Raw genomic sequence first — 14,730 nt, 5'->3', positions numbered from 1 at the left:
GCAATACTCCTGCAGGAGCAGTGCTTTTAGCTTGAAACAAAGGAAGACCTTTTGAACAATGAGCGCTCCCTGGAGATGCTGGGGCTGCTGACTTTCAGAAGTGGAGGCCCATTTTCTTATGTGTCCATCCCCCACCTCTGATGGCCTCAACAGGGCCCAAGAAGACAGCCCGCTTCTAGGCAGCATCAGGGTCCATCTTCTAGACCCTTCCCGAGGCGGTATTCTCACCTTAGGCTTCCAGAGTTGCTTTACATCCTTAATTTAAATGGTCTCCTGTTTAAACTGGCTTCAGAGGTTGTGGTTACTGGCAACCAGAAGACCCCTAACTCAACATAAAAGTCACACGAGTGCCAGCACGCTTCAAAGAGAACTTAGAGAGAGGTCAAAGTCAGTGAAGTTCCTTTCCACACTTAGACAAAGTCACCAAAATCTACTATTTTCCCTCAAATCAAATTTATAACTATCTTTCTAAATTAAAAAGTTTCATAATACCATCAAAAATAACAGAAAATTTTAAGAATGGGTTTTAAGAATGAACTTCGAGTAGGGAAAAAAAGTTCCTATTGCTAAAATAAAACAAAACAATAATAATAAAATAGCATAATATTTTTATTCATTTCATAGGTGGTAACAAAATAGAGCCTTCCAAATGAATTATTTAAGGGGTTTATTCATTGAAGCAGTCTTTGGAACTGTTCATTCGTTGTGAAAGCAAACACTCAGAAAGTCAGCAATTTGCCTTCCACCTTAAATGAATTTTTTAAATGTCTATAATTTCTCAGAATGTGCCAAAATGCCTTTGGTTCATTTAATAAACACTTGGCAAGTGACTACTGAACACAGCGTCCTTTAATTTCCAGAATAAAACACGATGCAACTAAAAGTATCTAGAGTAAAACTTTCCCACCTGGCAAATGAATAGGCTCATTTATCCACGCATAGGCACGTCTGCATAACTGGGCTGCAATTGATGTAAGAGACAGGTGCTAAGAACAAAAATAACCAAACATGGCTTTCTGAGCGCCTCTTCTCCTTTTATATTGGGTAATTGCAATGGCTGACATGAAGGAAATGTAAGGAGAGGAAATGATTGGGAGGTGGTAGAATATATTAATTAAAATGCGTGTCCTTCCTCCATTTGAAAAAAAAAAAAGAATCACTGAGATTTTTTTTTTTTACCTATTTTGGTTCCTTCCCCTTCTGAAAAGCTGGATCAAATCAGCTCCTTTGAGCCAATGAAAAAGGAAGGCTCTCTACTTAGAAGCCAAAGGGGGAAGCAGAGATGGATCTTACGTGCTGTTGCCACAGCTGGTAAAAGAGGCCCAGCTAACAATTTCCAAAGAACTAGTGAGGAATTTGTACACATTTTATGGCAACACATCATCTTAAGAGATTACCCCTAGTTATAGTTGATTTCACCCTTGGAGATGTCTGCAATTGTGTGGAAAGAGCATGTTTTATTTCATTTCTGCCTGTGCAGAAATGACAGCTCATAGATTCGCTTTTTTCTCTTCCTTGGGAGAGGCTATAGTTTATTTTTATTTTATTTATTTATTTTTGAGACGGTGTCTCGCTCTGTCGCCCAGGCTGGAGTGCACTGGCTCGGTATTGGCTCACTGCAACCTCCACCTCCCAGGTTCAAGCGATTCCCCTGTCTCAGCCTCCTGAGTAGCTGCGATTACAGGCATGCGCCACCATGCCCAGCTAAGTTTTGTATTTTTACTAGAGATGGGGTTTCGCCATGTTGGCCAGGCTGGTCTCAAACTCCTGACCTCAGGTGATCTACCTGCCTCGGCCTCCCAAAGTGCTGGGATTACAGGCATGAGCCACCGCACTGGGCTCTCTGCTTATTTTCTTGTGCGAAGTTCATCTATCTCTTTGAACCTCAGTTCTAAGAATCTGCAGTAATAACACCAGTTTGTTAAGATGATGTGGGCTAGTTTATGTGTACACCCATTAACGATTTAAGAGCTACACAGAAGAGACTAGTATTATTATTGTCGGAGTTATACAGACAAGTAATTGATCTGGTCGGAGAACTAAGAAAAGTCACCCTCTTCACTTAGCGTCCTGGGGAAGTGCAGATGGGGAAGGAGAGGAGAGAGGTGGGGATCCACAGATGTGGAGGGAAATGTTTGGTGTGGTCTGTATCTGAGTAATGACCAGCTGCATTCTGAAGTCAGTTACAGGTAACTGTCCTCACCACTCGCCTGAGGTTGTTCCTGCTCGCTCCCGTCTTAACACATCAGAGAGCCAGCTGCAAGGGTTTGCTCTGCTTGCGTTTTGGCTTTCTGTTTTGTTGGTGCTTTCCTTCCCGTTGAACACTTTGTCCAACGGGCCCACTCTGCATGCTGTAAGTGGCTTATGGCAAGCCAGCCATGAAAGAGCATACTGTCCTAAGGATGAAAACATGGACCCACCCAGCAACAGGTTGACCGGGTGTTGTTTTTCCAAAACCAGTGCCTCATCCTTTTGTTACCCTTTTCACAATGCCTGGCCGAGTTTACCGAGACTTTTCGGCTCTGCAGTGTCATCCATTCTGCTGCATTTCATCCAACGTCTTGTGGTCTTTTAAAATACTAGCCTTACTGAAATATAATTTGCATGTCATGAAATTCACCCTTTAAGGTACAATTCAGTGATTTTTAGTATATTCAAGAAGTTGTGCAAACATCACCACAATTGATTTTGGAACATTTTCCTCACTCCCAAAAGAACCCTTCTACCCTTATACAAGTCATTCCCCATTTTCCCCTTTCAGAAACACTGGCACCCACTAAACTACCTTCTCTCTCTGTGGATTTGCCTATTCGGAACATTTCATATAAATGGAATAACATGTGGCCTTTTGTGACTGCCTTCTTCCACTTAGCATAATGTTTTCAAGATTCCTCCATGTTGTGGCATGTTATCAGCATTTCATTCCTTTTTAGGGCTGGAAAATATTCCATTGTATGGATATACTCCTGGTTTGTCCATTCTTCAACTGGTGAACATTTGGGCTGTTTCCACTCTTTGGCTATTTTGAATAATGATGCTATGAGCTTTTGTGTACAGATTATTGTGTGGGCATATGTTTTCACTTCTTTCTTTCTTTCTTTTTTTTTTAGACTGAGTTTTTGCTTTTGTTGTCCAAGCTGGAGTGCAGTGGCGCGATCTCAGCTCACTGCAACCTCTGCCTCCGGGGTTCAAAAGATTCTCTTGCCTCAGCCTCCCGAGTAGCTGGGATTACAAGCATGTGCCACCACGCCCAGCTAATTTTGTATTTTTAGTAGAGATGGGGTTTCTCCATGTTGGTCAGGCTGGTCTGGAACTCCCAACCTCAGGTGATCTGCCCGCCTTGGCCTCCCAAATTGTTGGGATTACAGGCGTGAGCCATGGCTCCCGGCCGTTTTCATTTCTTTTAAGTATATACCTAGGAGAGGAATTGCTGGGTCATATGGTCACTCTACATAGAACTTTTTGAGGACTTGCCAAATTGTTTTCCAAAGTGGGCTGCGCCATTTTACATGCCCATCAGCAATATATTGTGAACCCTGAAAATTTGAGATAGGTCTCAATTAATTTAGAAAGTTTATTTTGCCAAGGTTGAGGGCATGCCTATGACAGGCCTCAGGAAGTCCTGAGGACATGTACCCAAGGTGATCAAGGCACAGCTTGGTTTTATACATGTTAGGGAGACATGAGACATCAATGAATGTATGTAAGCAGTACATTGGTTTGGTCTGGAGAGGCAGGACAACTTGAAGCAAAGGCAGGAAGACTACTGCAAAGGCAGGAGGCAGGAGGGAGCTTCCAGGTCACAGATAGGTGATAGACAAATGGTTACACTCTTTGAGTTTCTGATTAGTCTTTATAAAGGAGGCAAATCTGTCTCGGTGAAATGCATCTGTCTCGGTGAGCAGAGGGGTGACTTTGAATGGAATGGGAGGCAGGTTGGCTCTAAGCAACTTCCAGCTTTAGTTTTCCTTAGTGATTTTGGGGGCCCAAGATTTCCCTTTCACAGTATGACGGTTCCAATTTCTTCACATCCTCATATCATATTCTATTTTATGAGTTATCTCTAGATGGGTATTATTATTCCTCTTGGGTTTAACTCCCTGAGGACACAAACTGTCCTAAGACTATGATAATAGTAATCATAGAACCGTGCACATGGCAAGTTCTGAATAAATCTCAGCTGTTGGATATACTTTTTGTTATAATTACTAACACTTCCTAACTAGAGAGTAAGCCTACTCTAAGAAAAAATATAACTGTGATTTCACAACCTCCAAAGAACCCAGTGCATAAACAGCTACCATTTATTAAGCACTGACCGAATTCTTAGTAATATGTCCTCATTTTTTTCAGATGAGGAAACTAAGATTCAGCTTATTTGTACAAGTAGTTAAAAAGCAAAGCTGAAATTCAGACCCAAGTTCTCACTGTATCATACTGTCCAAAAAAGAATTCTATTTTTCAGGAAGAGACATGTCTGCTCACTTGAGGTCCTCTTATTTTTCCGCTATTCCCCAAAGGAAAGGGGTGATCTCTTAATTCTTTCGTTATGTCCTATTGTACATAGCAAATAGTGGTAATTCAGAAAAATTACTTCTAATTACATAAATTTTCACAATGGTATAGTGACTAATACGCTGAAATAGAAAAGTAAGGCATTGTTATCATGGTCTAGTTCAGTCTTTATTGCGACTATATCTGATAATATACGGTAAGCATCTAACCACTTGCCAGGGGCCACAGAGCCACAGGGAGACTATGTCTCGCTTAAATTCCCAAAAGTGGGCCCCTGTGCTTCAAAACGTCCCCGCATGGGAACCACAAAAACGTTGCCTCCCCAGTTATCACCCCAAGGGCCCAAGAGCCGAGGACTCTGCCCGGCGTCCTTCAGCTGGCACCAGCTGTCAGAAAAGCGGAACTGGGGACTAGGACTTTGCCCCTAACCAACATGGCCGCCCTGAGGCTTCGGGCTTCGGGCGGCAGAAGGAAGGTCACGTGAAGAGAATTCCGTTCCTTTATTGGCCCCGTCTCCTGGAAGGGCGGGGTACAATAACCCAACCGGCGCCGGCCTTAAAGGGGCCACCGTTGGATCCGCCGGTGGCCGGCCCTAGGGGCTGGCGGGGGGCGGGCGCCGCGCCGGGTTTCTGCCCCTCCCGCGCGGAACGGTGACAGGCGGGGCTGGCGCTGGGAGGCCGTGTCGCTGGGAGACTGCTGACAGCCCGCCGCCTGCCGCCGCGCGATCCCGAGGGGGTTAACGGCGGAGCCGCCGGCCGGGCGCGGGCGGGAGCGCGTGAGGCTCCGGCGCGCAAGCCCGGCGCAGCCCGCTGGGGCGCACAGGGGCGCGCGGGCGCGGGGATGGAGGACGGCGTGGCCGGTCCCCGGCTCGGGGCCGCGGCGGAGGCGGCGGAGGCGGCCGAGGCGCGAGCGCGGCCCGGGGTGACGCTGCGGCCCTTCGCGCCCCTCTCGGGGGCGGCCGAGGCGGACGAGGGCGACGGCGACTGGAGCTTCATTGACTGCGAGATGGAGGAGGTGGACCTGCAGGACCTGCCCAGCGCCACCATCGCCTGTCACCTGGACCCGCGCGTGTTCGTGGACGGCCTGTGCCGGGTGAGGGCCGCGCCGGGCGGGCCGTCGGGGCGGAGGGCGGACACTTGTTGCCCGAGGAGGCGGCGTGGGTCGCAGCGCCCAGTCCCGGCCGCGCGCGGGGCGGGGAGGCAGCGACGCCCCCCGGGCTGCTCGGCCGCGGACCCGTCAGGGCTGGGGCGTGGGGACGGCGCCCCGAGGGTCCCGGTCCCCTAGCACCCCCGGGGCGCGCGGAGCTCACTGCAGAGTCCCACAGGCTCGCCCCGGCCCCCGTGTGCGCCCAGGCTGGTGCGACTAGGGGGGTGAATTCGCTCCCCAAGGCGGGGCAGCGCCGCCGCCCCCTGCGCTCTCGCCATCGCCCCGCATTTACTCGCTGGAGGAGGGGGTCACCTCATTCCTAGGGAGGAGGAAACAGACGTTGAGCGGCGACGTGACTCAGTGTTCATAAATAGGACGACGTCCCTGCATTCCCAATCTGCACTATTGGAAGAAAAGCCAATGTTTGGGTGAGGATCCGTGGTTGCTCATTAGCCAGCGGCTGGCCAGTTTTGGTGGAATTGTGTTGGGGGGAAGGGGACCATCTTTCAGACCTTTAGGATATTTAGTCAAGAACCTTGCCCCCTTGCGTGAAGGTGTGGCTTGCCGCCATCGGGGACACCCAGTACATGGGGAGTCGACTCCTTCCCCCGCCTCCCCCTACCCCCGCAAAATCCACACAATTTAGACACTTTGGAGGGTGAGGGGCAGGTATGAGTAATCAATAATGGTGGTGGGGAGGAGGAATTTATTTCAAATCTGCAGTTATTGTGCAGAATAAAATGTGGACAACGTGGGCGTCACAGAATGAAACCGGTCTTTGAGAGATGCCCCATTAGGAGAGCAGCTGTCAAAAAAAGCAGTGCTTTCAGCGCTTGGCTGTGGGTCCACAAATGCTGTCAGTGAACTATAGTTGAAGGCTGCTGCCAATACAACACCACTGTGAAACAGAATGGTGTGCGTAAGTGTCATTTATTTATAATTTATATGTTCACTTACTTTCTGAAAGGAATTACAATGGCCGTGTGCTTAGGTAAGCTTCCAGGCATGCTTTCTAGAGCAGCAATTGTCAGGAACTCAGGGTCTTACTGATTGATCTTACTCTAAAACCTTTTCCTCTCCATATAAACTAAGCGCTAGCCAGCATTTCAAACCTTTTCCTTAGGAGTTCTAGGCTGTCTTTCTGCTAGAACAAGGTCAAGTCACGTAAGACGGCACTTACTTGCAGTGTTGGAGACAATTTTTTCCAGTGTTGGATACAATCCTGAAATTGTGTTGTATGAAAGTTTGCCCACTTCGCTAGCTATTCATTTTAACAAATATTTATTGAGACTTCGCTACGGGATAGGTACTGTCCTAGGCTCTGAGGCTGCATCAGTAGATAAAATAGCATTTCTGCCTCCAGGGTTGACATTTTTTGGAAGGGAAACAAGCAATAAAGAAATATCAAATGTATCAGAAAGTAATGATGCTATAGGAAAAAGTAAGACTTGGAGGGCAGGAGGAGGGAGTGGAGATCTGGGAGTGGAGGGGAGATTGCTATTTTCCATAAGATGATCAGGGAAGGTCTTACTGATACGGTGATATTTTGAGCAGAGACAATGTAGCATTGGTTCATTCAGGCTTTGCTGTCTATTGAGTGCTTACTGTGTTCCAGCCACTGGTTTAGGCCCAGAGGATAAAGCAGGGAACATTTCAAGCTCCTTGCTTTCATGGAGCTTAGGATCCAGTGGTTGAGGGGGAGATAGACAATAGGAAAAAGGCAAGTGAGCAAGATCATTTCGGATAGTGATAAATGCGACGAAGAGACTGAAACAGGGATAGAGAGCAAGGGGAGGGGGCTTGGTCAGAGTGGTCAGGTCCTAACACTGTGGGGGTTTTGTTGAAGAGCTGGTGAATTGGGGCAGTCCTGAGGGAACTAACAAGGGATGTCCAGGCCTGCAGCCATGAGCAACAGCTGGAAGCTGGAGCTGGGGGAGGAAGTCACGTGGCTGGAAACCTAGGGGAGGAGCTGCCTGCCAGGAGCTGTAGACTTGAAGGTGTGGAGTTGAGATGCTAAGGCAGGGTACAGGCAGGGAAGAAATTCTCAGGCTTCTGATTTCATTGGCAGAACTCAAAGGACAGCTAGGAGGCAAGGGAGCCCCTGCAGTGGAGTCCATAGGTTGGGTCATCCTTTCAGGGCCCACAGAAGGGTAGATAATGGCTCTGGGGACAGTGTGGATAAAGGGGACTTACACAGACGAGTTAGTATGGAGCCACTTTAGATGGAGTGGCCCAGGGAGGCCTCTGCACAGCCTGGACCAGGTTGACAGGAAGAAGCTCCCTGGGGAGGTGTTTGTGTGGCCGGCATCCCGGCAGAGGGACTAGCAGGTGCAGAAGCTCCAGTGCAGGGTGAACTCCATTTTTAAAGGACTTGAAGGGTTGCATGAGAGACAGAGAGGCGATTGGTAGCTGAGGTTGGATAAGCAACCAGAAAACATTCCCCTGGGGCCATGGTAAGGATTCAGGTGTGATTCTAATTGCACATCTTGGTGGAGAATGGCTTTCAGGAGGGAAACTGGGTAGACTAGAGAGGAAGCAAGGAGACCTGGTAGGAGGCTGTTGCCATCATCCAGGGGAGATAGGAAGGGAGTGGGACTAGGATGGTGGTCTTGGAGATGGAGAAAGGGGCAGAGCCTCCATCTGAGCCTCTTCTCTCCATTTGGAGAATCTGGAGCTTCAGAATGGGGATGAGGCAGGGTTGTGCACTGGTGTCCAATTCTAGGGTCCTGTGAGATATACAGCAATCAGTGAAAACCCAAAAACCAGGTGGGCTAAGGGAGTCCCAGTCTCCGAGGGCAAATAGCTCTATGCAGTGGGCAACCTGAGAGCTAAAGTCACAGCGGGTCCTTGGTAAGCCTTGCAGCAAGTGGACCATTTCTCATTTAGCTGAAACCATCCTTCTAGGTGGGAATATGTAGTTTCTGCGGTTTCAATGCGGCAGTCTTACTATTAAGACTGGGGTGTCACCTTTGGATGATGTAATGTAAATGTAAATCTACTTTAGGTTGGTGGTATCTCCCCTTGTGTAAACAGATCATTAACTGCAATGCTGACAAAAGTCCCTGGGGGTCTGGCCGTCCCCTCCTTAGCTAGTCTGTTGGATCTGGAGAGTGATGGTGTGAGGAAAAAAGACTTGATCAAACTTCTTTATATATAGTCACATGATTCTGTAAGCTTAGTCTTCAAGGAAAGAAAAAAAATTAACCTGAACTAGAATTCTTTTGAAAATTTACATCAGAAGCTGTTTTGTAACTATAATTGCTTGGCCAGATATGTAAGATTTGTTTTCATTGGCTGGCTCAGGATCAATATTGTAAATACTGTATAATGAGTTTGTTAATTAAATGTATTAGATTCACACTGTTACAGATGAATGAAAACTTTTACTAAAATATGATTATTTTCTGTTTGTACAAATATTTGATGAACATATTCCATTATAGTACTCTTTTTGTGAGTCTTTTTTTCTTTTCTATTTAGAAAAGCAAAACAATTCAAAATGCTTTGAACCAGTAATTACATGTGCTTTGAATTGCTGAAAATGGTTAGTTGGTTCCCTGGAATAAGAGTTTGTTCAGTCATCATCAAGCTGACCAGGAATTTAAGAGTTCTCAGATAATATTCCGTTCATTTCCAAGCAGTGAATATAGTTCCGTATAGTAATGGAAACAAATACCCTTTTTTCAGTTGTCTGAAATATGAATGTATATTTGATTCATAGAGCTTTGCCGGAAGGCTAAGTCAGAAAATTATAGAAAAATTTACTCTTTTCGCTTGAGTAAACTTACCTAAAAAAAAACAAAAACAAAAACAACTCACCTAAGATTTGTGATAGATGTAGTGCTATCATGACTTTCTTTTAATAACAAAATATTCGGATCAGCATGAAAGAAGTAGAAGTGACATCCTTCCATTCTTTATGTGAGTAGAGACCTTTGAGCAGTGCTCCCAACCTTAGCTGCACGTCAGAGTCTCTAGAGAGCTTTGAAAAATTCCCATTTCCAGGCCACTCCAAACCCATTCCAATCTCTGGGGCTGGGAATCGCCTGGAAAGCTCCCCAGGTGATTCTAATTGTTAGCTGAGGTTGGGAACCATTGTCTGAAGTCGGGGTTTGGCCTGACCAGAGGCATCGTTATATCTTAAAAAGATCACTGAAAATTTGATGAAGCCCCTCTTCTAGCTAGATGACTTACCCTTTCTGTGCCTTGATTTCCTGAACTGGGAGCCAGGCCCTTGGTCTGCAGGCTTCCTTCTCCTGACTGTTGTTTGACCCTGTGGCCTGCAGGCGGGGTCACTGGCGTCCACAGACCAGGAGATGGGGCATTTGGTTTAACCTTAGGTTACCTCCGTTCGCCTTAATGGGTGCTGCTCACTCTCCACCCAAATGGCAGATCATGCACTTGGCCTCCCAAAACTTGTTTTCTGGTCGCAGGACATCATTCGAAAGCAATTTGATGATTGAAGTGTTTTGAGGACCTAAGGTGGCCCTGCTGATGTACATAGTTTCCACTCCTGAGGTTGTATATACTTGGCTGCGTTTCTGCCTGTTCCTCTTCCAAGCCAGTCTGTCGTAGCATATTGTAAAATGTGACATCCTAGCAGGAGAGTAACAGTTGGGTTCTATTGCACTGGAAAATCCAGGCAGTTTTAGGTCATTTTCACTTTTCACCCTAGTGTGAGGGTGAGGCATGCGGTTTCTCAGATTTAAATTCTGAATAAAATTTCCCCTTAAATGATCTTATCTCCAATATGGTATGGAGTTTAATTTATTTGGGAAGGTTCAGAATGTTGTACATTTTTGAAAGCTACATGTTACATATGTGCGAAGTTTATTTTCAGTTATCCACTATTTCTCTAATTTTAGGGTTTCTGACTCTAAAATCAGATGTTTTTCACATCCAGAGCTGCTTTAAATCCTCCTCACCACTCCACCCCCTAACAACTGCTTGGTTCCCCTCTCAGCTCAATCTGCTGTCACCTTCATTGCTTAAAGCATTTTTTCTTCCATAGCAGTAGCTTTAAATGTTACTGCCTGCAACTTCAGGCTTTTCCAGCCTCAGGACAATTACATAAAGGAACAAAAAATAGGCTTTGTGCTAGAGCAGAATAGCTAAGGCAGGAGCTGTTGGTTCCAATGTTTATATTTCAGGCTATATTCTTTGTCTCTTTGTTTCTCTCCTTTTAAAAAAATGTGATCCACTCATTTTCATACATATCACCGCAGGGCCTGTTTGCGCAGGTCTGAGAACGCATCACTTCTGGTACAGTAATAGTGACTGTGCACACATCAGCATGTGTGGGATAGGTAGACCCTGGGTGTACATTGTCTATGCAGAATCATTAGGACTCATCTCAAGGATGCTGAGGAAGTGCCAGTCATTTCACATACAGTTCAGTTGCGAGAGACAATTTTTTCCTTTGTAAATACTAATCACCATCAAAGCATAAGAATGCTGATGAGACACAGCCGATCACTCTGCCATGATCTCTGAGCATTAGGAGGCTATACCATGGCAGTAGAAAGTAAAAATGTCTCTTCTTGGGAAAAACAGAAACATTTTCAAAGTATAACATCAGGAGAATATTAATTACCTTAACTCAAACTTTGACGTTGGGGAAAGGGTTGGCTTCATGTTGTGTAAATTTCAATCATCATAGAAATTCTTTACTATATTTGATATAGTTGGGGTAGGTTTTTTATTTATTTTCACCTCTGAAGATTTAGCTGGGTTTAATATGCTCACATTCCCCAGTGAAGTCTACATGAGGAGGCTGGGAAGCATACTGGTTAAGGCTATGGGTCTTAAGCATACCTTTCCCACTTATGCAGTGTGACTCTGGGAAGCTATTTATCCTACCGATGCCTTGGTTTCCCTGCCTGTAAATGGAGCTGTTGATAGTACTCACATTTTATGATACACATAAAATGCCTGTCAGAGTGATTGGGTCTGTATATACAATATAGGTTTGTGTATTAGTTATCTACTGCCATGTAACAAACCCAACACTTAGTGGCTTAAATAATAAATGTTAATTATGTCACAGTGTCTGTGGGTCAGAAATTCAGGGATGGCTTAGCCTGGTGCCCCTGCCTCAGAGTCTCTCCCAAGGCTGCAATAAAATATCAGCTGTGGTTTCATCTAAAGGCTGAACTGAAGGAGTGGTATCTACTGCCAGGCTCACTTGTGTGGGGGCTGCTGCACCCTCTCCATAGGGTGGCTTGCAGCATGGCAGCAGGCTTCCCTCAGAGCAAGCCAGATGGAATGGGATCCACCATCTTTTTGTAGCCTAATCTCAGTGATATCCCATCACTTTCGCTGTATTCTATTCCTGAGAAGCGAGTCGGTAACTGCAAATCTCACTCAGGGAGAGGGAATTACAAAAGGGTGTAAATACCAGGACGTGGGGATCCCTGGGGGCCATCCTATAGGCCAGTGGTCCCCAACATTTTTGGTACCAGGGACCAGTTTCATGGAAGACAGTTTTTCTACAGACCAGGGGGCAGGGAGCTAGTTTCAGGATAATTCAAGTGCATTACATTTACTGTGTACTTTAGTTCTATTATTATATAATAAAATAATTATACAACTCACCATAATGTAGAATTAGTAGAAGCCCTAAGCTTGTTTTCCTGCAATTAGATGGTCCCATCTGGGGCTGATGGGAGACAGTGACAGATCATCAGGCATTAGATTCTCATAAGGAGTGGGCAACCCAGATCCCTCACATGCACAGTTCACAATAGGGTTCATGCTCCTATGGGACTCTGCTGCCGCCAGAACTCAGGCAGTAATGTGAGCAATGGGCAGCAGCTGTAAATACAGATGAAGCTTTGCTGGCTCACCCGCTGCTCACCTCCTGCTGTGCGGCCCGCTTCCTAACAGGCCATGGACTGGCACTGGTCTGTGGTCCGGAGGTTGGCGATCCCTGCTATAGGCTGCCTACCACAGTTAGATATTCATTAGTACATTTTTAAATTTGTAAACTTTTTTGACTTCTGTGGAGCAATCAACGTTTAGAAATGCATATTAAGATTTCTTTCTAAGGCTGGGTGTGGTGACTAATGCCTATAATTCCAACACTTTGGGAGGCCAGGAGTTCCAGACCAGCATGGCCAACATGGTGAAACCCCATCTCTACTAGAAAATACAAAAATTAGCTCAGTGTGGTGGCACGCGCCTGTAGTCCCAGCTATTCAGGAGGCTGAGGCATGAGAATCGCTTGAACCCTGGAGGCAGAGGTTGCAGTAAGCTGAGATTGCGCCACTGCACTACAGCCTGGAATACAGAGCAAGACTCTGTCTGAAAAAAAAAAGGGAGCAAATCCAAACGGATCCCTGACATTATTAAAAAGACTTATTTGGAGGGAAAAAAGAGGATTTTTTTCTAATCTGATTTTTTTCTTTTTAGCTTCAGCTCCATAAAAGAATACAGTTTTAGCCACTATAGTTTAACATGGAACACTTCATTGAGAGGACTATAGCTAGGTTACTAAGTTTCTGAGTATCAAGAGCAGTTACCCACCATATTTCTGAACAAAGAACTCGGGAAGCTAAACCTTTTATAACTTGGAAAGGTCCAGTACTTTTCCTTTTGTTACTAATTTCAGCAGGTGCCGCATGAAATTCCCATGTGCGATCATAATTAATGCCAAAGAGAGAGGTATCTGAGGTTGGCCTGAATTCACGATTAAGAGACAAAAATGTTATTTAATTCAGAAAGTTCCTCAACATAACAATAGCATGTCTTATTTTATCACTGTATTATTAATCTTCTCAGGCTGCCATAACAAAAAACACAGATTAGGAGGCTTGAGCAACAGACATGTATTTCCCACAGTTCTGGAGGCTGCAAGTCTGAGGTCGAGGTCCCAGCATGGTCTCTTTCTGGTGAGGCCTCTCCTCTGGGCTGCAGATGGCCCCCTTCTCCCTGTGTCCCTACGTGGTCTTTCCTCAGTGTGTGGAGAGAGGAGCAAGCTCTCTGGTGTCTCTTCTTATAAGAGCACTAATCCTATTATATTAGGGCCCCACCCTTCTGACCTCCTTTAGCCTAATTACTTCCTTAGAGGCCTCATCTCCAAATAAAGCCACACTGGGGATTAGGGCTTCTGCATTTGGACTTGGGGGATGCAAGCATTTAATCCGTGATAATCACCTTTAATTTTTGTTAATCTTTGTGCTTTATTTTGAAGATAATAAAATAGCTTCTATTCATTAATATGAAGTGCTTTATTTTGTATATTAAGTACCCTATTTATGTAGTACATGTCACGGGTGCACCTAGCCGGGGTCAGTGTCACAGGCAGTTAAGGAATTTACCAAGACAGTTGCAGGTAAAGAAAGCCAGATTTATTAGAGAAAGTATAAAAATATGTTGCAAGGGTGCAGCAGGCAGCACAGCAGAGAAGGGGCTGTCTGCCAAGCGGCAGAGGCTGGAAGGAAGTTTTATAGGGTTGTGCTGGAGGGGGCTATGTGCTGAAAAAGGTCACTGTGCCCAGGGGTTGTTTGTGATTGGCCATTTCTCAGAATTACTGTTCATTGTTCTCTCCCATCTGGGGCCCCTTTCTCATTGTTGTTTACTTATCAGGACTCCACAAGACATATCATTTTATCTTTACAAGAACTCTGTGGCATAGGTACTGTTATCATCCCCATTCTATAGAAGAGGAATCTGAGGCCAAGTAACCTGTCTGAGGTCACATAGGTAAGGAACTGTTGATCCCTAGACTCAAACCCAGTTTCAGCTAACTCTAAAGCCTGTGCTGCTCATCATCTTTTTTTGTTTGTTTGTTTTTTGAGACCGAGTCTTGCTCTGTTGCCCAGGCTGGAGTACAATGGCACGATCTCGGCTCACTGCAACCTCTGCTTCCCGGGTTCAAGTGATTGTCCTGCCTCGGCCTCCTGAATAGCTGGGATTACAGGTGCCTGCCACCATGCCCGGCTAATTTTTGTATTTTTAGTAGAGACAGGGTTTCACCATGTTGGCCAGGTTGGTCTCAAACTCCTGACCTTGTGATCCACCCACCTCGGCCTCCCAAAGTGCTGGGATTACAGGTGTGAGCCACTCCAC

The 14,730-nt window shown here is 45.8% G+C and overlaps 1 protein-coding gene across 2 annotated transcripts in view; it reads left to right on the top strand.

Annotated features, from left to right (window-relative positions):
- Positions 1–5,252: 5,252 nt before the first annotated feature.
- The window catches only part of RCAN1 (regulator of calcineurin 1), a 98,826-nt gene continuing 89,348 nt past the window's right edge, over positions 5,253–14,730 (top strand). The window contains exon 1 of one of the 2 annotated variants that reach the window (XM_034948140.4): positions 5,253–5,607. In XM_034948140.4, coding sequence (XP_034804031.1) covers positions 5,356–5,607 — 252 coding nt within the window. In that variant the 5' untranslated portion in view covers positions 5,253–5,355. Of the gene's footprint in view, positions 5,608–5,948; positions 6,090–14,730 lie in introns of those variants that run through there. The other variant, XM_063601327.1, reaches the window with a different exon arrangement.

This window comes from Pan paniscus, chromosome 22 (genome assembly GCF_029289425.2).
Source record: "Pan paniscus chromosome 22, NHGRI_mPanPan1-v2.0_pri, whole genome shotgun sequence".
In the NCBI taxonomy this organism is placed as follows: domain Eukaryota; kingdom Metazoa; phylum Chordata; class Mammalia; order Primates; family Hominidae; genus Pan; species Pan paniscus.
Note: the sequence above shows the minus strand (reverse complement) of the source record. Positions and strands in the feature narration are given on the sequence as shown.